Source organism: Limanda limanda, chromosome 5 (assembly GCF_963576545.1).
Source record: "Limanda limanda chromosome 5, fLimLim1.1, whole genome shotgun sequence".
NCBI lineage: Eukaryota > Metazoa > Chordata > Actinopteri > Pleuronectiformes > Pleuronectidae > Limanda > Limanda limanda.
The window spans coordinates 21,194,465-21,215,175 of record NC_083640.1 but is presented as its reverse complement, the minus strand read 5'-3'; the positions used below and the strand labels follow the sequence as shown (position 1 = coordinate 21,215,175).

Genomic DNA, 20,711 nt, shown 5'->3' with positions numbered 1-20,711 from the left:
ATGAGGAACAGCAGCCTGCAGGGCCTGTCTCTAGCTCTGCCCCTCACCAGCTTTGGCAATGTGTTGATGTTTCTTTTCAGTGTTTCCTTAGCTTCCAGCATCATCTTCCTCAACATGTCTGTGTTTGTCTCCATACTGCTGAACAGGGCTCTGCGCAGCGAGAACCGCTTCATGTACATGCTGAGCACCTGCTTCAGTGACATCTGCACAGGTGTGTCTTATTACTATGTGGGTGTCCTGGATGTGAAGGACAACTTCGGCTCCCCCACAGGAACATATTACGTGGTGCTCACATTTTTAGGTCTGTCCTACATGGCTGTCCTGGCTGCGCAGGCCGACAGGTACCACGCTGTGGCGTCACCTTTCCAATACTCGCGCCGCATGACGCGTAACAGAACCGTGGTGGTCATCTGTGCGTACTGGCTCTACGCCTTCCTCATCGTGGCTGTGAATAACCTGGTCGCAGTTGGCGTGGCCAGACAGATCGTTAGCATTGGCTCGTTTGTGGGCAACATCTTCACAGTGATTATAATGATAGGGCTGAACATCAAGCTGTTCATCATAGCCAGGTTCCAGCTGGAGAAGGAGCCACCCTCCGTGGAGAGGGACACCAAGCGCTCCTCTGTGTATCTCATACTGGTGGTGGCTTTGTTCTTCCTGGCGACGTGGCTTCCCCTCTTCTGTCATGTTATAGTCTGTAGCTTCTTTGGCTTGGTTTGTTACACCTTTAAGAATGAGGGCACCGACCCTCTGCGTATTTTACCCAGAGTGAACGCTGCCCTCACCCCCATCCTGTACATCTGCGGCTGCTCCCCGCTCAGATCCACGCTGCTCACCAAGGTGTGGAGGCCCTGCTGCAGGAGGAGGTGAGAGAGGCTGGTGAGGGGGCTGCCTGCAGATGTATGTCATGATGCAGAGTAAAACATCCGGGGCTGAGTTCGCAGGGGGGGTAATAAGGTGTATTGATTAATTTATATATACACTAAACAAACTATATACGCACCCCAAGATATAAATGATAACTTCTGTTCTGCAGGCTGGACAGTTTACACTACACAATCACACAAATACTGTAATACACAAATATTTATTTTCTTCTCCACCACATGTAAGTACTTGTACTTTAGTATTTCCACTTCATGCTACTTCGTACTTCTTCTCCGATACATATCAGTGAGAATTATTTTATTTTATACTGCAGTACATTTATTAAAGGGCTTTAAAGATGAAGATTTCAAAACAATGGATAATATAACAAATTGTTAAAGACTAAACAGATTGGTTTTAAACATTTTTTGCTTGTGAAAAAGAAATAAACAAATTTCAATTGTCAGATTTTGTTAAAGCTTTTCTCTCTGAAGTTCTCAAATGCTTTGATGATCCTTCTCACCACAAATCAAAGACAGAAACAAAGTCTCACAATATAACTAATATAAAACTGTTTATAATGAGTTTGACTGTAGCTTCACTTGCTTACACAGCTGCTTCAGTATAAATTATCTAATGATGTCATAGAGCTTAATAACATAATATAATAATCTCTCAAATGAGTATTTTTGCTTTAATGCTTTAACTGCAGTTAACTAGCCGGTATGTGATGGTGTCAGTTGTAGTCCAATCTAAATATTTGAGCCCAGAGATCATAGCAAAATGGCATAAAAACTTTTTAGAGATTAAATGTTCCCGTGAATAATATCAGTTAATAAAATCAATCAGACAATATGGACTCCCTTTTATTTTGAAACTGCTTTAAAAAGTATTGTAAACTGTTATTGTTATTACAGATGTTCTATAATTTACTAAATAAGGTTTTAATTAATAAATCCGAATACAGCAGTCTATGAAAGTGGTCAGTTTTCTCCGGACTGATTTGACATTCATTCAGTTTACACTCATGTGCTGCATCGAATGCTTTAGGACAAACTGTGATTGTAGCCTGTATCAAGGCGGACCCACCTACCACTTGTGCGTGTGTGTGTGTGTGTGTGTGTGTGTGTGTGTGTGTGTGTGTGTGTGTGTGTGTGTGTGTGTGTGTGTGTGTGTGTGTGTCGTCTTGTCTCTGTGCCTCCTCACACAATAACTGATAATCACATATATTAAGTTATTAATCGATGATGGCGGATCATGACTCCGGATCGTTTCCAGTCACTTTAACTCTGGAGCGAATCAAATAAAGACTAAGTTAACATCAGCCCTGTACGTGTCCTCAGACTCTGACAGAGGGCTTCATCCCCGAATGCCTTAGCCAGGCGACGCCCCTGTTGTTGACCTCTGGGGAATTACAGCCACAGGTGGACGTGAGCTTGTCTTGACTGTGCTTCTTAAACCAGAGCAGAAGTAAACCCTCTCAGTTGTCAGGTCTCAGTGGCTCTGCTGCTGCCACTCGTCACTGAAGACCTGAACTCTGTGCTCACCTGTTCTCTGCACCGATGAGGAACAGCAGCCTGCAGGGCCTGTCTCTAGCTCTGCCCCTCACCAGCTTTGGCAATGTGTTGATGTTTCTTTTCAGTGTTTCCTTGGCTTCCAGCATCATCTTCCTCAACATGTCTGTGTTTGTCTCCATACTGCTGAACAGGGCTCTGCGCAGCGAGAACCGCTTCATGTACATGCTGAGCACCTGCTTCAGTGACATCTGCACAGGTGTGTCTTATTACTATGTGGGTGTCCTGGATGTGAAGGACAACTTCGGCTCCCCTACGGGAACATATTACGTGGTGCCCACATTTTTAGGTCTGTCCTACATGGCCATCCTGGCCGCGCAGGCCGACAGGTACCACGCTGTGGCGTCACCTTTCCAATACTCGCGCCGCATGACGCGTAACAGAACCGTGGTGGTCATCTGTGCGTACTGGCTCTACGCCAACCTCATCGTGGCTGTGAATAACCTGGTCGCAGTCGGCGTGGCCAGACAGATCGTTAGCATTGGCTCGTTTGTGGGCAACATCTTCACAGTGATTATAATGATAGGACTGAACATCAGGCTGTTCATCATAGCCAGGTTCCAGCTGGAGAAGGAGCCCCCCTCCGTGGAGAGGGACACCAAGCGCTCCTCGGTGTATCTCATACTATTGGTGGCTTTGTTCTTCCTGGCGACGTGGCTTCCCCTCTTCTGTCATGTTATAGTCTGTAACTTCTTTGGCTTGGTTTGTTACACCTTTAAGAATGAGGGCACCGACCCTCTGCGTATTTTACCCAGAGTGAACGCTGCCCTCACCCCCATCCTGTACATCTGCGGCTGCTCCCCGCTCCGAGCCACGCTGCTCACCAAGGTGTGGAGGCCCTGCTGCAGGAGGAGGTGAGAGAGGCTGGTGAGGGAGCTGCCTGCAGATGTGTGTCAAACTATTATTTTTTCATTCTATATGTTTGTGTTTGTGTCATTATCAAGGCGATGTGCGTAAAGGCGCGACAATAATCTGAATATCCCTCTGCATGTCTAAGAGTTATCACCTCCTGTTGACATGATGTAGATGGAGTAAATATTGCATGACTTTGCATGTTTTGTATTGTATGCCTTTACGTGTTTAAATGTCATTTTTTTGTTCGATTTTCCTTTAAATTTAAAGTATATAGTTTTAACACTTCATTGACTCTTGAAATTGTTTGAAATGTCTTCTCCCAATTTCTCCACAAGGCGTGTGTCCTGGACGACTCGGCCCAATTAGATGTCCAGTGTGGAAGCGCTTCCTTTCTTAGTGGATGGATGTCAAAGGTGATATTGTTTATTCCAACATAATAAAACGGTGGGGGATATTGCATTGTGAATACACAGCAGCTGACAAAAAACAGCGAGGACGAGTTCAGGGTTTCATTGGAGATGTTGGAAAAGTTTCATCATACACTAGGCACATCCATAAACTGTAATCAACCCCTTATGATTTCTTGTGTTCTCAAATCGCAGTGAATAAATTACAGATGTTATTCCACAAAGAACTGATTGACATAAGGCTGAAAATGAACATTTATCATATGGAGTATTTTCTTATTTGTAAAAACACATATTTTAAAAAAATTATGAAATGTCAACAACTAAAACTCAGTTTCAGCTGAGCCTTGTTGATTTTCTTTTTATTTCTTGATTTTTCGATTTTCTTCTGAATCTAGTCTCTTCTGAAGTTCTGATAATCCTCCGGCACCTTGACATTGACTCTTATGTGCTTTTAAACAACTTTATTCCATTGATTTTTAAATGTGTGTCATTGAAATGTAGCAGATCTATTCGATCAATATGTCCAAATCCCTGTATAAACTCCCGCTGTGATTTATGCTGTGTAAGATTTATCACCTGTTTGCCACTCGATCCTCAGCCAGGCTGAGCAATAATACAGGAACACGTGTAGTGAGTCTCAGCACCTTGATAACGCAATGATCCATGAGATGCGCGAGCCCAGCTTCCCCCGCAGAGGATGCAGTTTCCGCGGCAACCACACCGTGTCAGGAGCGCGCTTAGGCACGGAGCCATCAGCCAACTATGATGGGATGTGAACCATGAGGATCAACGAAGGGGGGGGGGCAATACCTGGATCCGTCTGACCCTCCTCGGGGCCCTTACAGCCTGTATGTGGACAATACGATTCAATAGTAGCTTCAGTCAGATGCCACCGTTAAAGAAACATCATTGATACACTTCCAATAAATGAATTGTTGGTCAAACCCAGTGTGTTCGTATCCTGTCTGTCATTGGCTGAGTGCGGGTCCTGTGTGCTGAGAGGAGGAGCCAGCAGGGCTCCACACTTCCGCACATCTGGTGCCCACTTTCTGAACCTCCGCCCCTCTCTGTCTGCTGACACCTTTACATCAGGAGGCCAACTCCGGTTTAAAAATCACCAAACTCAACATCCAGAAAAGAAAATCTATTTAAAGTATTGACAGATACACATAATAACAATAATACACTTTATTTGTGTAGCCCCTTCCATACAAGAATTGCAGCTCAAAGTGCTTTTCATACAAATGTGATTGATATAATAGACACATACATGAAGGGTATAAATAATCTGTATATATGGAGTCTATGAGAACCAAACACAGAGTGGATCGACACATTATGTCATTTATTCAGATTTGAGATTAATCTCGAACTGAGAGCATCATCTTCAATCCACACGGTTAATGCTGCTTTCTGCATTAAACACATGACACGTTGGATTTGCACAGAAACACACTGCAAGAAATGTCACGTTAATCTGGGGCCGCACTAGAGAGCTTTTTATATCCAAACACAGTGAAGTCACATTAGATCAATAAAGGTCAAATTCTTCGATTCAAACATATTTCTAAAAACACAATATGCTTTATTTTCATACATCCCCTTCTAACACGTGTTTTTATGATTTATGAAGTGAATCTCCAACCTCCTCCAATTTTTTTTTTTTATTATTCTTTTTAATTAAACTCATACTTATTACACGCAGCACCCTCATGAAGCTGTATTATCAGCTCGGAGCAGGAGCGGCTGGGGAGAAAGGGGCCCGACCACAGCACGTATCCCCCTCCTCTTCTTCTCCTTCTTTCTCCTTCCTTCTCCCCCTCCTCTGCTCCTTCTTCTTTCTCCTTCTTTCTCCCCCTGCCATCTTGCAGGTAAACTTGCCAGGGGTCCTGGGGCTGAGGGAAAGTGGCAAAACCCTCCCACAGTAGGATGTTTCCTCTGCTGCACTCTGGGCTGGTTCCTATTCAAATGTGGGTCAGGGGTGAGGAAGCCTAACGTCATAAGCTTGCAACATGGCGTCCCGAAGGCTGTGAGATGAGCAGGAGGATGGTAAAGAACGCCTGAGAACGACCCCACCGATGTGAGAAGGTAATTTAACTGCACTATTTGCTCTCCGAGTCGCAGAGGAAAGGCGCCGAGGAGCCGCCTTTGTGCATGTTTCTCCCCGGGATGCCTGGTTCCTCGCGGGGGCTTTTCGGTGTGTTTTCCACGGCGTGCCAACAAACAGGGGGCTCCGCTCGGTGCTCTGCTCCGGATCCGAACCAGGCTGCTTGGCAAGCCGAGGAACCACACCAACACCGCTCCGGTTCCAGCCACATTTAGAAATGTTTGCAAACCGTCGCGGTGTTTATTATATTATTATTTATTTTTGTAGAAAAAGAGAGATGCCTCAGTGGACGAGTGTGTGTGTGTGCCAAACAACCACCAGGCTGGCAAAGCACGTTAAAGCCCCAGAAAAGGATACTCTTCACACACACACACAGACACACTAACGTAGACCTATTCACACACTTTACCACGTTTTCTCTCTTCGGTAGCTACAATCCGATGAGTTCATTGAATCGCTCGCCCCGGTGGAAGGGAACGAGCTGATCGCTGCTTCGCGTGGATCGATCGCTGTCATGTAACGATACAACGTCGACAATAAACAAATGCATCGCGTTTAATGATTCCGGAGGGCTGATCCTGTGGGTTCGATCCATTGCGCAATATATGCTGATAATCATAGTGGTTTTTCAGCAGATACGGTGTCATCTTCATTGTTTATATGCAGGCTAAGCCACCTCAGACTTTGGGGCTAATTAAAAAAATAATGCAACAGGATTTACATGCTTATATACCCAACGCAACGTGCACGCCAGGTTTTAAAACGTGGTCTCGTATTAACGTGAATTCCCCCGATGCAGAGGACTGTGCCTGTCTTAATATCCTATAGGTCCACCGCTGCTTTACATCGACCATCTTTGTGATCAGCTACAGTGTGGGTGTAACGTTACATTGTGACCCAGGAGTGCTCCTCTGTAGCAACACTGTTGCATGGTATTGATTTCCTCACGTCAATTATCATCCTAATTAACCCCAATAGTCATATAAATATATATATATTTAATTATTTGGCCAAACACCAGAGCAGCAACTAAAGCAGTGTATGTGGTCAGGTGTGAAGGCAGCCTGGGCTTCTCAGGTGATTAGAGTTGTTAAAAGTACCAAGGGGCATGGATATAATAAGGCCCAGGAATGTCAGTAATGTGGTTTTCTTTGACTGGCTGCTGTTTTTTTTTGTGTGTGTCAATTTTCTAGTTCCAGGACAGGTCTGTTTTGTCAAGTAAAATCATTCACTTAGTACACAAGATGTAATTCAGGGACTTTTGTTGTGTTCTATCCTGAATGGAACTGGTGTACTTGTTGTTTTGTGGGGACGGTGTGCGTTACCGGTAAAGCAATTGTAAATTCTCAAAGTAGCTTTGCCTGTTTTTGCTTGAAAGGTGTCAGTGTTGCGATGTGAGGGATAAGTTGTGTCTCTCCAGGGGTCAGAGGTTCTCACTTGTCCATTAACAGTCAGGTCTGTGTGTAAAATGTGTTGATGAAGCCACAGTGAGTGTCTTTTTGTCCTCATGCATAACAAAACAGTTTTTCATTGCCTTGATTGAGTCATCACACAAAATCAACAGTTTTTTATTCTTCACATCGAATTATACTCAGAGATTGTGGTTTGTTGCTGTTTGCATCAAATCCTTTTAGGTTCACGGTTTGTTCAAGCTTTTTATAAATCAACATTTTCACAGTTTTCGTTCAACATTAAGACATTTCTGCATCATTGTTGTGGCTTTGGTCACAGCTTTAGTGCAAAACTAAGATAAATCCAACCATTTTCACACCCTGTTGCCCCGTTCAGGGGTTGCAGCGTGCGGCAGCCCATAACCTGAAGACTTACACAGGTATGCAGAAATCAGTAACTTGTGAGAACACATTTGAGTTTAGTCCTTAAACTACGATGCAGATGGAAAACAAAGTGAGAACTGATAAGAAACATTGACCAGAAAGTGTCATTAAGTAACCGTCGTTGTCTTCTGTAACTCCATGTCCCAGGCAAGCATCAGCATCTTGTAAGTGCTGTCAGATAAACGCATGTACACATCGGTGCGTCTCGTAATAAATGTCAAACAAGTTAATTTAATAAAGTCAACTGATCAGTGTGACTAGTTTCATTGATTACTATGGACTACATAGTGGGGCCTGCAGGGTAATTTGAGGCCCGTGTGTGTGCCTCATGATCCTCATGATCAGCCGGTTGGTCTTGCCTCACCCTACTTGTCCCTTCCCCTTCTCAATACACACATAGTATCCTGTGTACATTGTGATCATGGCTTACGGTGTTGTGTGTGTGTGGGCAGCACAATGCAGTAAGAAGGCTACTTAGGCTATATGTTCTGCTGACATATTGCACGAGGACTTATAGATCGCGGCACTGCGCTGTCGTATCTACACGGATCTGCCTGTTCTGCTCTGTTCGAGGGCAATTTGGTCTGTTCTGTGGCAAAAAAGGAAAACTCCTCGGGGCAGGGTTGTTGTTCTTTAAGAAGACAGTCTGTGGAATGTAGTGCTGATAGCCAGAAGGTTGTGCACTGTGTAAAGGCTGGAGGAGGAGGGGGTGGCAGCTTTGTAAAGTCCTCGGACCAGGCAGTATCTGTCCTTGCCCAACATGCCCTCTGTCTTTAACATAAGCATTAGGCATCAGGTCATGTGGGCTTTATCTCATCAGCAGAGTTCGTTTTCTCAAGACAGAGGGCATTTGATCACACTAATCATATGTTCGCTAGTTAGTCAAGTGGTTGATTAGTTTGCTTTCAGTGAGCGTATGCAGATGGATTCAGTGTTTGTCTGTGTGTGTGGCAGTTACTAACCAGTTTTGCTCGTAGCCCCAGTGAAATTCTCAGAGTCCGTGTTAATCTTTATTTGGTTTCTCCAGGGGCTCTGTGGATGCAGCAACTGAGGCCAAACATAATGCAGCATAGACGATACACAAACCCAGGGCAGCAGGAAAGAGAGCAACAGTTTACAGATGAGAAAGGTCAACAGGGACTGGGTTAGATGTTAAATACCTAGATTTTGTTCCTCTCTGAGTCAAACAACACAAATCTTTTATCTACTCTTTCTTCTCTTAGCAGTGAACACACATTCAGGTTGCAAATTTAACCAATAACCAATTATGTCATCTTTTATTATTTGACCAAATAAGTCATGTATACATTTTAGAACCTTTTAGCGAAGCAAAATTAACTCTGTAATGCATTTGAAACACTACATTTTTTATTCCTTTAAGATTAGTCATGTACTTTCTTTCTGGATCTCTTCAGATACATTTGTATGATGTAATTTAATTTGATTGGTGTACTGTTATTTGTTAACTAGTCATATACCCAGTTACACACTGTTGCAGACTGACTGATCCAGTTACACCATTGCTGGGCTGGCTCAGTGTCGGAGTTTCCCCATCAGCCATTGACCTTTCAAAATTATTTGGCGCAAAACCGGTTCTGTTGCGTCACCAGGGGGCATTTACAGGCTGTGTTGCCATCTTATCACCTTTGTGGTCACATTTACAGACCCTTTTAAAAACTTCAGCGAAAAACAAACACGACAACTCTTAAGGACTCTTTGGACAAACCTTTGCTCCTCTTATTCGCCAGTGTTTTGCATCTTATTCAACTGACCACACAGCAGCTGATGTCGACATGAACGAGCATCTAACTTTCACAGAGATAATTTTATTTAAATATAAGGTAATATGAAAAAAGATCACAGTACATCTTTTGTGTTTGGATTTTGTCGGATGATGTCGAGGCTATGAAAACAGGATCTTAGCATCACAGTGGCTTGGGACTGGCTTGGAGGTGAATACTAGTTTACATGGAGTCTTATTGGTCCATGTCTCGCTCACTATTTCATACATTTACTATGATGTCATGTAAATGAGAAGTGTTACTGTGACTTTGCATGTGTTGCAACGAAGTGCAGGAGAGAAACAAACAGATGAATGGGTGAAACCAGCTGGGACGAGGTAGAACACAAACACAGCACAACGACATCATGTATGTGCTTATTAGTGTTTTCACTCAGAGCAGGTGCTGCTTTAGTGTGGGAGTCATTAACAATGAAAGAGTCTCTGTAAATGCGAGAAGAACACTGGCTGGACATTTCTCTTTTAGCTTTGTGTAAATGTCAGCGCTGTACACTGCATATTAATATTCATGTACCTTTAGTTAATCTTAAATCTGACATTCTGATCCATCCTGTCCGTTTGTAATCTGATATCTTGTTGTTTTATTGCGCCTTTTAACCTTGTCATTAAATGGTCCCATGCCTATAAATAATGAACTAAATGAGACTTGGCCATGGTTTATAGAAACAGGGAGATGTGTAAGGCCCCTGTATCAAGCACATTCACAACAATAAAGGGGAGGGGACATTTTGGAAAGTTGTGTGTGTGTTCTGTTTCTGCATGCATGAGAGAGTACACTTGTACACCTGTTACTCCCTCTAGACTTGGCTGTGGCCTTAGTGTCTAGTATTACCTGTTGCTGACATGCACACCACAGAACACCTTCATTCATGGCTCATTGTTTATGTTGTTTTGTAGAAGAAAAAAAGGTTTGGACTCACGCTATTGCTTTTTTTGTTTTTCACCGGTGTTAATGCCCGGGCGCAAGAAGGTCCTGAAATGGAGAAAAACGTGTTTATGGTGCAAGTGTGTGTGAAGGGGATTCTTGCCTTTTCTTCCCATGCTGCATAGCACTGGCACATCTGGGGTACACAGCAGACATTGACCCCCTCCTGTGATGAAATGGACGGGGCTCTTTTCACTGCACTGCACCCTGGGCAGGACTTGTTTGTCTGCAACATGGCTGAACTGCCTGACAGAAGATTGGTCTTAATTGGATGGTTTCTACCCAGACTATAGCCGGGAAACTGTAATGTACCTGCTCACGTGTATTTATATCCAACCGTTCTGCAGCAAAACTCTGGTCCCTGAGACGGCACAGATCAGTCTTTACCTCTCGTCTTAACGTTTTTGAGTTTTTTACAGCGGGACGTCTCTCCTGCAGCTTTTCTGAGTAGATTAGGACTAGAATTGGATCCAGAATTCCAGCAGACGCTCGGCATCAGAGCTATACAACCATTTTCCACAGAGACGAGTGTTGGCAGGATTTTTATTTCAGGCAAAGATCACAGCAGGCGATTTCACTTATTTCACCATCTGTAGTTTCTACTTGTAAAAGAAAACCCTGCATATCTGGTCTACACGGCACCTGGTTGAATAGCCCAGCTTTTTTATATATCACTGGAGGAAATTCAATACAAGACTGCATGACCATGTTTTCACATTCAGTGCAAAAACCTAGGATTGGTTTTGATTGAAACTGATTGTAGATAAATAACTTTCTTATATCTTGACTTTCTGCTGCAACTTGAATTCTTAAACATTATGGAAACCAAATAACAGGTTCGATCAGGTTAAAGGATTAAGAAAAAACCCTGTGTTCTCTGATAGATTTCCGCGGGAGAAACCGTATTTCTTTGACATGTATATGAGGCTGAAACAGTTTTTACTTGTGTGCATGTCAAAGACTTGAGACAGGGAAAGTATCGCTGTGGCAGGATGAAAGCAAACATCATTACTTGAACAAGTGCATCATTGTAATCGATTCAAACAGAAATAAAGGAGTCGGTTTCACAGCGGAACAGTAATCTGTTTGTAAAACAATCACATGATCAGCTCTCTCTCTCTCTCTCTGTTCAGAAGCCAAATGCTCAGTTAAAAAAAGATATGGGAGGAAAATTACTATTCTCCCCATAACCTGTTTATAATTAGTTAGTATTTTCCGCAGTTACTGTGAAGTAAAGTTTCCAAGTGATGTCTTAAAACTGAAATGATAGTGTCACAGAGGTGTTCACTGTGTTTCCTCTGGTGCAGCAGATGTAACGCAGGTGTAATGGAACACTCTGACTGGTGAGGAGTGGGTGAAAAGCACAGCCGTTGGGTTTAAACTCCTCGTTGTGTTGTGAGCCGTCCTTTCACTCGTGAGCCGACCGAAACTCGGATAATCGCAGTCCCCACGATTCCTGCTTGGATCAACCTTACCCACATGCAGTAGCGTCAGCCATGTTGAAATGGCTCTGAGGTGGTTGCTCTGTGTTTGCATTTGAAACTGGCTTTGTACCATCCCCCTAACCCCTCCCCCACTCCCTCTGCCCACCTCTGTGTGTGTGTGTGTGTGCTGTGTGCTTGTGTTTAAGTGCACTGTCCGCGAGTGTGCGCACACATCAAGGCCTTATGCTTGTGTACATGATTGGCTCGCTTACTTGCAAATCCGTCTCATCTGCCCATCCCTCATTGCACAGCGTGACAACCCTCGCAGTTTTGTTACTTTGTATCGTTTAAAGGTATTGCCGTAAAAAAAAAAAAAAAAAAAAACTATCCCTGCAATGAAACCGTGTTTGAATATGTTTTTTGAAAATCCTGCTCAGTCTTGCTTTCTATTGGTTGTTAGCAGATGACCTTTCACAGTAGTAGGGTGTGTTGTGTTATTGCGCCACAGGACTTTGCCTCACCTCTGCCCTCTCTCCTGGCTCTCTACCCTCTGCTCAGGAGATTAGTGCCACAGCCCACTGCCCTCCGTCACCTTCGCTGCGTGAACACAGACTCTGAAAGTTTTACCAGCTCACTGTTTAATCCGTAAACTCCTTGGGAAAAGGATGCCCTGACAGGCCGCGCTAAATGAAGTCAAACCAGCTCGTCCAACTCTGTCGTGTAACCAATTTAATTTAAAGAAGAATGAGATAATTTCACCGCTGGGGGCACTTTGATGCTCACCATGTTTTCGGTCCCAATCAAACACACGGATGTGTTATCCTGAACTTGTCTGTCAAGTCTGCGCAAACATCCCTGTCGGCTCATCTCCTCGTCAGCAGACCCCTGAAAGCAGCCAAGGTTGAAGCCAAACAGTAGGTTGCTGTGTTTCTGAAATGAGCCTGGCTCCTCTATCATTATGCCACAGTCACTTTTTGAAAAGGTTAACAGTGCAGGCAAAGTAAGTTGATCCCATGGCTGCGCTTGAAGGGCAACATCTACCCTGGTCTGCAGTCCAAGCCCAGGGCTGGCTTTCGTTGGTATGTGGTGCCATATTTGGTGTCGTTTCTCGTGGCTCTCCTGACCAGCTCCTATGCCATCTCTCAGCCCCCCTGTCAGCTTTTGCATAGGGTATAATAATGCAAGAATCCCACCGTGCAGGAAATGCTACCTGTCAAATTGAAAAACAAACGCGTGAACTATTCATCCTGCATACTAGAAACACCATTCTAGCTGTTTGAGCAGTATCCTCTTTCTAATGGTTCAACTGTAACAGAAGAGCACCCTCAGTATTCGAGTGGGAATCTGCAAAGACCTCCGAGCACTCGCAGATGGAGCTGCCATGATGGTGCAGACCGATCTCTCCCCTGTGGTATTAAGCCTGTTTTCCTGGGCAGCACCACTGGAAGGGGAGCTGGGCCTACACGTGTCCCACCCTAGCTGCATATAGATCAGCCGTAATCCATTAGCAGCTCCCTGGATTCCAGCCGGCACGGCACAGCACTGGAGGGGCCAGGGGGAGAGGGTAGCTGTGTGGGTGATGGGGGGAGGAGAGAGAGAGAGGGAGAACTCAGGATGAGAAGAGGAGGGGGGGTGGGGAGAGTTTTTTTTTTTTTTTTCTCCTGAGCTGGCTCCTCTACTCCGAGCCCAGCCCCCTTTTATGTCGGTCTGCTGGAAAAGCCTCTTGAATCCCCCCATAAAGCCTGCAGAGGTGTGTGTGTATGGTAAGAGAAAGACTTGACTGATATATGGCTTCCTGGCTGGCATCATAGCAGAGGCCCTTCTCTCTCTCCACCACCAGCCCTCCTCTCCCTTACCGCCTGCGGGTCGAGTGCCGTACGCCCCTGCAGCACACTCCGCGACTCCACTGCAGATCTTTGGTTATGTATTGCAGAATGGCTCATTGTGCTTTACGTTTGGGGTGGGGGACGACAACAAAACTGTTCCTGGGATGTGTCTGAGTGCCCGGCGAGAGGCTGGTGAGGGTAGGAGGATAAAGAGGAGCAGCGGAAAGACGGGGGAGGGGGAAGAAGACCATGACTTGAAGTGTCAAAGCAGAGGAGGCAAGCCCAGGCCTGGAGCTGGGAGTAATGATCACTCCAGCTGATTGTATCTGCTACCCCGACTGTTCCAACAGGGCTGGCTTTGGTTCATCATCCAGACATCTCCCTTTTTACTAATTTCACCAGGGTTGTTGTTGCCGTCCTGACCAGACACGTCTAGCAAATCCCCCTCCTTCATTCACCTCATCTTCAGTTTGGGGTTTTTGTTCTCTCTTTGGAGTCTGAAAATTCACAGTCCTTGGTGAAGCGTATAGATCCAACAGACGCTTGTTAAATAACTTGTTTATTCAAGCTGAATATAAAGAAACTGATACAACTAAACATGATGATGGAGAACTACTAAAATATGGTTCTAACAAATTTCACTTTTATTCAGGCTTCACACTTTGTCTCTCAAACCTAAGTTGAGGAATCAGTACTTTCTTTCCTGCTACATATTATAAAATGTGTTTTTCAGTAAATCTCTTAGTTGGCACTGCATTGAAATGGCACATTTTCATCTGTATTTACAGCTTGAGCCGAGCATTTCTCTGCATTAGCATGTAATCTCCTGTAATACGGTATACCCTGCCCTGATGAGGGGCATTAAAGATGTATGTTCGTTTTCCCAGCGTGCCCAGAGCTTTTAAAACGTGTTTAACATGAGTCAAGGACAGACCTTGATGCTGCCTACACTGACAAACACCACAGTTGCACATGTCTATGTTTTCAGTGTCAGGAAAGAAGTGGAGCACGGTGGTTAGTAATAGTTAGTCAGTGTATAGTTTACCAGTGAATGAGATTCATGCCCTAATTCCATAAATGAGGGCCTCTCTGGAGGATCAGGTGGTAGTGTCCTTGTCTTTGAGCAACCCACCAACCACTAGCCCCCCCCTTCTGCCCCAGCTCCTGTGTAGTTTTACCTGCTCAGGTGTCACCTAATCCCTCCCCCCAGGCCCTGCTGTGCCACCGACACCCCCCACCCAGAGACAATGGGGCAGGGCTGACATTACCATGACCTAATGGGTCTAGGGTGAGCCAGGTTTCCAAAGAGGGCACCCCACCGAAACCAGAGTTGCTCCGCTGAGATAGGGAAGAGAAGCGGAGAGGAGCCACATTTAGAAAAGTAGTTACTCTACCCTTTGTTCTTCTCCACCCTTTGGCCTTTGTGCCAGAACTGTGGCAATGTGTGCAATCAGAACCTGATCTATGTGTGGTTGCAATTTGTTTAAAAAGGAAGACGAGAGGGAGGGAGGGGTTCCAGTTTCTGAGCGGCCGTGGGATTATGTGGCACGCCGTGCAGTTGTACAGTTTGTTAATATCCCTCAGAGAGCTAAATGCTTGGATTGATGTTCTCACAGTGGGAGTCATGACACATCACGGCTTATTGTGAGATATGTCAGATATTAGTATCGCAACTGTAATTTAAAAAAGACCTGTATTAAATTTGAATCCTACTACAGGATGCAGTAAAGTAGAACTTATATCAGACTTGCACAAAATCAAACTGCATTTGAGCAAGTCAATTGAAATGTGGAAACATACATTTTTCCCCAATTATTTTCCCTGCCTTACATGCTGTATTGATCTGTTATCTGACACAGCATCAGTCTGAGGATGCATCCATAACAGTTTGAAAACTAAAACGATCTTCATCCAGATGAGCAATCACCCATCCACACTGACATGAAAACACATATCACATGACCACTCATGTACACATGAGCGTACCAGGACAACAACATATAGCATTACATAGCAACAGCCATAACAAAAACAAGAGTAATGTTGTCTTGTAGAGATGAGAAGGTGGAACCTAGCAATGCTCTGCATTCAAAACTCTTAGTCCTGTTGTGACATATGTATCAATCAGGAAGTGAACGCAGGTGATTGCATCATCGTTTTCAAACGTCTCCTTTTCAGCTCGTACTGAATAACTCTCGTCTCTGAAGTTTTCAAATGAGACCTGCATCATTTCCAAACTTCTCAGTTTTAGATGCTTGAAAGTTTGAAACGGAAATGTAGTTGTGTGGATGTAATCTAAAGGCTCTTATATACTTCTACGTTCTCCGTTTCTTGGAGAGGGCTCCACGGGGGGCAATGGTCTTTTTGATTTTTACTAATCCGACCACTGTACGTCGAAAAAAATTCACCGCCAAACCCATAGGTGGCGCAACGGAAGACGAGCTCAGAGAAGCCTACCCCATTTGGGAAGAAGAAGTCCACGTGTGTCTGTTTATATCTATCGGCTCGTCCCCACACACTGAACCATGGCAACTAACAGAACTAAATAAAGTGACACCCAGCGTGTCAAGATGCTGATGTAATCGTTTCTTAGCGCGGCGGTTCCCCGGTCTTGTTTCCGAACTGTGTTGCTGATTCCACAGCTTGAATCTGCTTGAGGCTACACGGAGCTAGAAGCTACACGGACCTAGCTCCCCCCAGCTTCCACACACAGTCAGCAGGGAGTCCCGGCACTAACTACTACTATCCAGTGTTTGCTTCTAACCTGACGGTATTATAGAAACAGTGTCATGATAGAAGTGGAATTAAAGTCGTGACGGCGGGTTCTTGCACTGTTACCATCGCAGTTAGCATGGTGGCTATCCTAGCCCGCTAGCCTAGCCTGCTAGCGCCGTTTTGAAAGCTCGTTATAACCGTATGTGACCGTGCACACATGCCGTCAGTGCTCGAACGAGCCACCGTCAGCCGGACAACTCCGCTGGATTAACACACACGTCACATTAATCGTAGAATCATAGATGTGTTTGGGTTAGCTGTCAAGCAGGACGTTTGAGGCCGGAAATGACGTCGAACAGAAATGACGTCGTACGGAAATTACGTCATACGGAAATTATGTCGTTCGCGGACCAATCACAGCCAAGAGCTGACCGTCGGGTCTCCAACATGAAGACGGAGAGTCAGAAAAATCAGACGTGTACGTAAAGCTCTCCGACACGCTCGGAGAGGGCGTTCCACGACGGATAGGGCGGTCTTATCTATCCGTTTTACAAAATATGCAAAAGCATAAATTGGCCTTAAGAATGCTTCATGTCTACAATGTAACACTGATCATCTTTTTCATTGTTTTTCTTTCAGCTTCAGGTGGTGCTCGTGTAGGAAGAGAGAGAGAGAGCGAGAGAAGGGAAGACGGAAGGAAGGAAGGAAGGTGGAGATGGAACTGCCAAATCATGCCAAACACCTGCTGCTGCAACTCAACCAGCAGAGAGCCAAGGGCTTCCTGTGTGATGTCATCATCGTGGTGGAGAATGCGCTCTTCCGTGCCCACAAGAACATCCTGGCCGCAAGCAGCATTTATTTCAAATCTTTGGTCCTCCACGATAACCTCATTAACCTGGATACAGAGATGGTTAATCCCTCTGTATTCAGACAAGTGCTGGACTTCATCTACACTGGGAAGCTCCTGTCCTCGTCGGACCAGAGCAGTGAGCAGAACTTCAGTGCCCTCTTAACCGCAGCCAGCTACCTCCAGCTCCATGACCTTGCTGCTCTGTGCAGAAAGAAGCTCAAGCGCAGTGGTGGGAAACCTCTGCCAGGTAAACTCTCCACGCCAGGTCCCCATAGCCGCTTACGCCTCAACAACCAGAGACTTTCCTCTTCTACCCCTGCTGGCCCCAAGAACCACTATCCTCCAACCCCCTCTGACGCTGACCATCCACAGCCAGATGAAGGCCTTCGGGACAAACTTTCAGACGATGAGATGTTTGTTGGCAGCTCTGGGAAGAACGGGAACGCGGGAAATGGCAGCAGTAATGGTAACCTCAGCAGTGGAGGAAGTGCTGGGGAGCCCGACCTTGGACTAGACCTGTCCAAGAAGAGCCCTCCCTCTGCCGGCACAGCCACCGATGCCCTCAGCCCAAACAGCAACTCCCAAGAATCCCCTCAATCTGCCTCAGTATCCACAACCAACAGTGCCTCACTGGATGACTCCTCTGCCACCCTACCAGGGGCAGACACATGCGGCTCAGAAACAATGGAGCTCAACACTTCCTCAAAAACCTCAGAGGAAACCCCGAACCAGCCTGACGGGCCCCCTCCCCAGAAGAAATCCCGACAAGGTGCACGCAAGAACGAATGGCCCAAGAGAGAGGCGTCAGGTTTGAAGTCTGAAGATCACGAAAAGCCCCTGGTTAATGGGGTGATCGTGGGTCCTAAAGATGGCCGCTCCTCTGGTGTGGGAGGGGGCAGTGGTAGCAGCTTCGCCTCGGACCAGTCGTTCCAGTGTAAAGATGAGGAAGAGGGAGGAGAGAATGGCCAGGACCACAGCGACGAGAGCGGTCAAAGTGATGGAGAGAGTGCCGGCGGTGGAGGAGGAACAGGAGGGGGAACTCAGAGCGCCAACTATGTGTACAGGCAGGAAGGTTTTGAGCCAGCATTCGGAGACAACCTCTACGTGTGCATTCCCTGTGGTAAGGGCTTCCCCAGCTCCGAGCAGCTCAACGCTCACGTGGAGACTCACACCGAGGACGAGCTCTACATCAAAGAAGAGGGGGGGACCTTCGTGAAAGAGGAGGACGAGGAGGAGGCGGAGGACCTCTCTGCCCCTGTAGGTCCCTCCAACTTTGGCTCCGAAACGCGTCCATTCAAGTGCACAGTCTGCAGTAAGAGCTACAAAGACCCGGCAACACTGAGACAACACGAAAAGAGCCACTGGCTGACCAGGCCCTTCCCCTGCAACATCTGTGGCAAAATGTTCACCCAGAGAGGAACCATGACGCGCCACATGCGCAGCCACCTTGGCCTCAAGCCGTTTGCATGTGAAGAGTGTGGCATGAGGTTCACACGCCAGTACCGGCTGACAGAGCACATGCGGGTCCACTCTGGGGAGAAGCCGTACGAATGCCAGCTATGCGGGGGGAAGTTTACCCAGCAGCGCAACCTCATCAGTCACCTGAGAATGCACACCTCACCCTCTTAGAAATGCATCAAGCCAAAGAACTCTGGGAATCGAAAAAACATTTCTCTACCTTTTTTTTCCATCTCAAAAGCAAAGAAACGCACACAAACGCATTCACATGCAGACTCACATAGTTCTACATATGAATTCCAGTTTACGACACCATGGCTAAGTGAATGATGTTGCTGTTAGCCGCCGTGGGCTCTTGGTGACGGTGGGATCTCGTTGACGCAGGGATCCTGTCGTCGTTTATATCATTCGCTCACCTCTCAGGAGTTCTAGATGAACAATGTACTCCTGTCACTCTCCAAAGTCACGAAAGCCATGGTGGAGCAGCAGGACTTCTGGTCTGCGTTGCAAGTCTCTCTAATGTGAATGTGGGAACTAATATAATGTCAAACCCCCTCACCTCATACCCCTCAGCAACCTTCCTCTCCTCTACCTTTGAGCATTGAGTCTCTGAGTTTTTCAGATTGTTCCTCAGACAGATTAACTCGAGAGTCCCCTCTGCACTTCAGTGCTGTTTTGACCAAAAACCCGTGCAAACAAAACTGGCAATAATTCAGCTAAAAGATTATTTTTACCCTTACAGCTTTATGTCCTTTGTTACGTTGGTGACGGGGATCTGTATGTACGAGGAGGGATAACTGGGTTCGGGACCATCTGCATGCTTTAACTGAAAGTCCTGAAAGAAAGTTCATGGTGGGATAACATTGGATTAAGTTTAAGTTTTTACAGACCACAGATTCTCCAAGTCCTTCTCTACAGCTGTGCACAGTGATCTAGAGAGGCTTGTTTTCAGCTTTGCCTGCTAATGCTTCCAGGAATTAATTCCTGGTTGGAAAGATGAACCCTTTGAGGTACTTGTTTTACTTAAAGAACTTGTAATGTTTCAGTGAATGTTTAAACTGGAATGTCTTGGGATTTTTCTTGTGGAGGGGAGGGATTTGGTTTTTGGGTGGGTGGGGTTTAATGAGTGTAAGAAAAGGGTGTTTAAGCCTGAACATTATGTTCAGCGGGTACGTTTATTTTTATTTTTTTGTCTGTATAGCTTTCCTCCCCTCAGAAAAAAAAGTCTATTTATATAGGCTTGTGACCTCGCTACCTCTGATTACTCTTACGAACTCTATGTTGATTAGTTGAAAGTTCCTATGTAATTAATTGTAAAAAGTGTGTAGATTATGGTAACTTTCACCTGATGCTTTAACCTGCCCATCTCTCAACACAGGTTTTTTTGATGCTCATAGATTTTACACATTAATATTGTTTAGCTGTATTTTTCTTGTCAACTATAGCTTTTCGGGTGCCCTGCTCAGTGTGGCCCCACCTCAAAGTGTACTGTAGCTTCTGCCTGGAGCAAATAGTGGTTAGTGAGTTAGTTAGTTTAGATGTATAGTGTTCCAAAGATCTTATGAATGTTGAGGAGAACAGAGCTAACTAACAAACATTGCTAGACAAGTTCATAACCAAAGTTTTTAAAAAGATGTACTTAAGATATATAGCATACTAAATTATTTTGCTTTTGATTCCTTTCTTTGCTGTATACATACAAATTATGAATTATATTCCAAGTCCAGACAAAGAAATCCTCTCTTTTGATGGAGTTTTGGCCAATGACTCTGAGATTGAGGACGCTTCTTGTTGTTTGCAAGGAAAGCTTGTGCTGATTGGTGGGCTGGTATGATGTAAACTTTACCACCTGATGAAACCGGTAAAGCTTCAAACATGTTCCCTGTACATGTTTTTTGTTTTTTTTTTTCCTTTTGTTTGTTTCCAGAGTCTTTATCACTTTATATTCCCTGACTTTAAAAACAGGACTTGATGACATTGTATCGTGTTCTGTTCAGACCAAAAAAAAAAAAGAAAAGCAAAAAAAAAGATAGGAATTATAATCAGAATTTTAATGTGAAGTTC

The 20,711-nt window shown here is 45.2% G+C and overlaps 3 protein-coding genes across 4 annotated transcripts; all 3 read left to right on the top strand.

Moving 5' to 3' along the window:
- Positions 1-870, top strand: LOC133002151 (adenosine receptor A2b-like). The gene has a single exon (XM_061071914.1). It carries the CDS (start codon positions 1-3, stop codon positions 868-870), a length of 870 nt encoding a protein of 289 aa, XP_060927897.1.
- Positions 871-2,429: 1,559 nt separating this feature from the next.
- LOC133001429 (D(1)-like dopamine receptor) lies at positions 2,430-3,662 on the top strand. Its single transcript, XM_061071003.1, has 2 exons — positions 2,430-3,295; positions 3,632-3,662. The coding sequence occupies exons 1-2, from the start codon at positions 2,430-2,432 to the stop codon at positions 3,660-3,662; spliced, it is 897 nt and encodes a 298-aa protein (XP_060926986.1).
- A 2,061-nt stretch (positions 3,663-5,723) lies between these two features.
- On the top strand, positions 5,724-20,525 carry hic2 (hypermethylated in cancer 2). 2 transcript variants are annotated; one of them, XM_061072076.1, is made up of 2 exons: positions 5,724-5,794; positions 16,979-20,525. In XM_061072076.1, exon 2 carries the CDS (start codon positions 17,055-17,057, stop codon positions 18,816-18,818), a length of 1,764 nt encoding a protein of 587 aa, XP_060928059.1. In that variant the 5' UTR covers positions 5,724-5,794; positions 16,979-17,054; the 3' UTR covers positions 18,819-20,525. The 2 variants fall into 2 exon arrangements, with proteins under 2 accessions (XP_060928059.1, XP_060928061.1); XM_061072078.1 differs by having other exon boundaries at positions 5,744-5,786.
- The last annotated feature ends 186 nt before the right edge of the window (positions 20,526-20,711 follow it).

Excerpts from the sequence above, each read along its gene's own strand:
- LOC133002151 (XM_061071914.1), top strand. The coding sequence starts at position 1 with ATGAGGAACAGCAGCCTGCAGGGCCTGTCTCTAGCTCTGCCCCTCACC.
- LOC133001429 (XM_061071003.1), top strand. The coding sequence starts at position 2,430 with ATGAGGAACAGCAGCCTGCAGGGCCTGTCTCTAGCTCTGCCCCTCACC. Across the intron at positions 3,296-3,631 it reads AGGCCCTGCTGCAGGAGGAG|GCGTGTGTCCTGGACGACTC; the intron begins GTGAGAGAGGCT and ends TTTCTCCACAAG.
- hic2 (XM_061072076.1), top strand. The coding sequence starts at position 17,055 with ATGGAACTGCCAAATCATGCCAAACACCTGCTGCTGCAACTCAACCAG.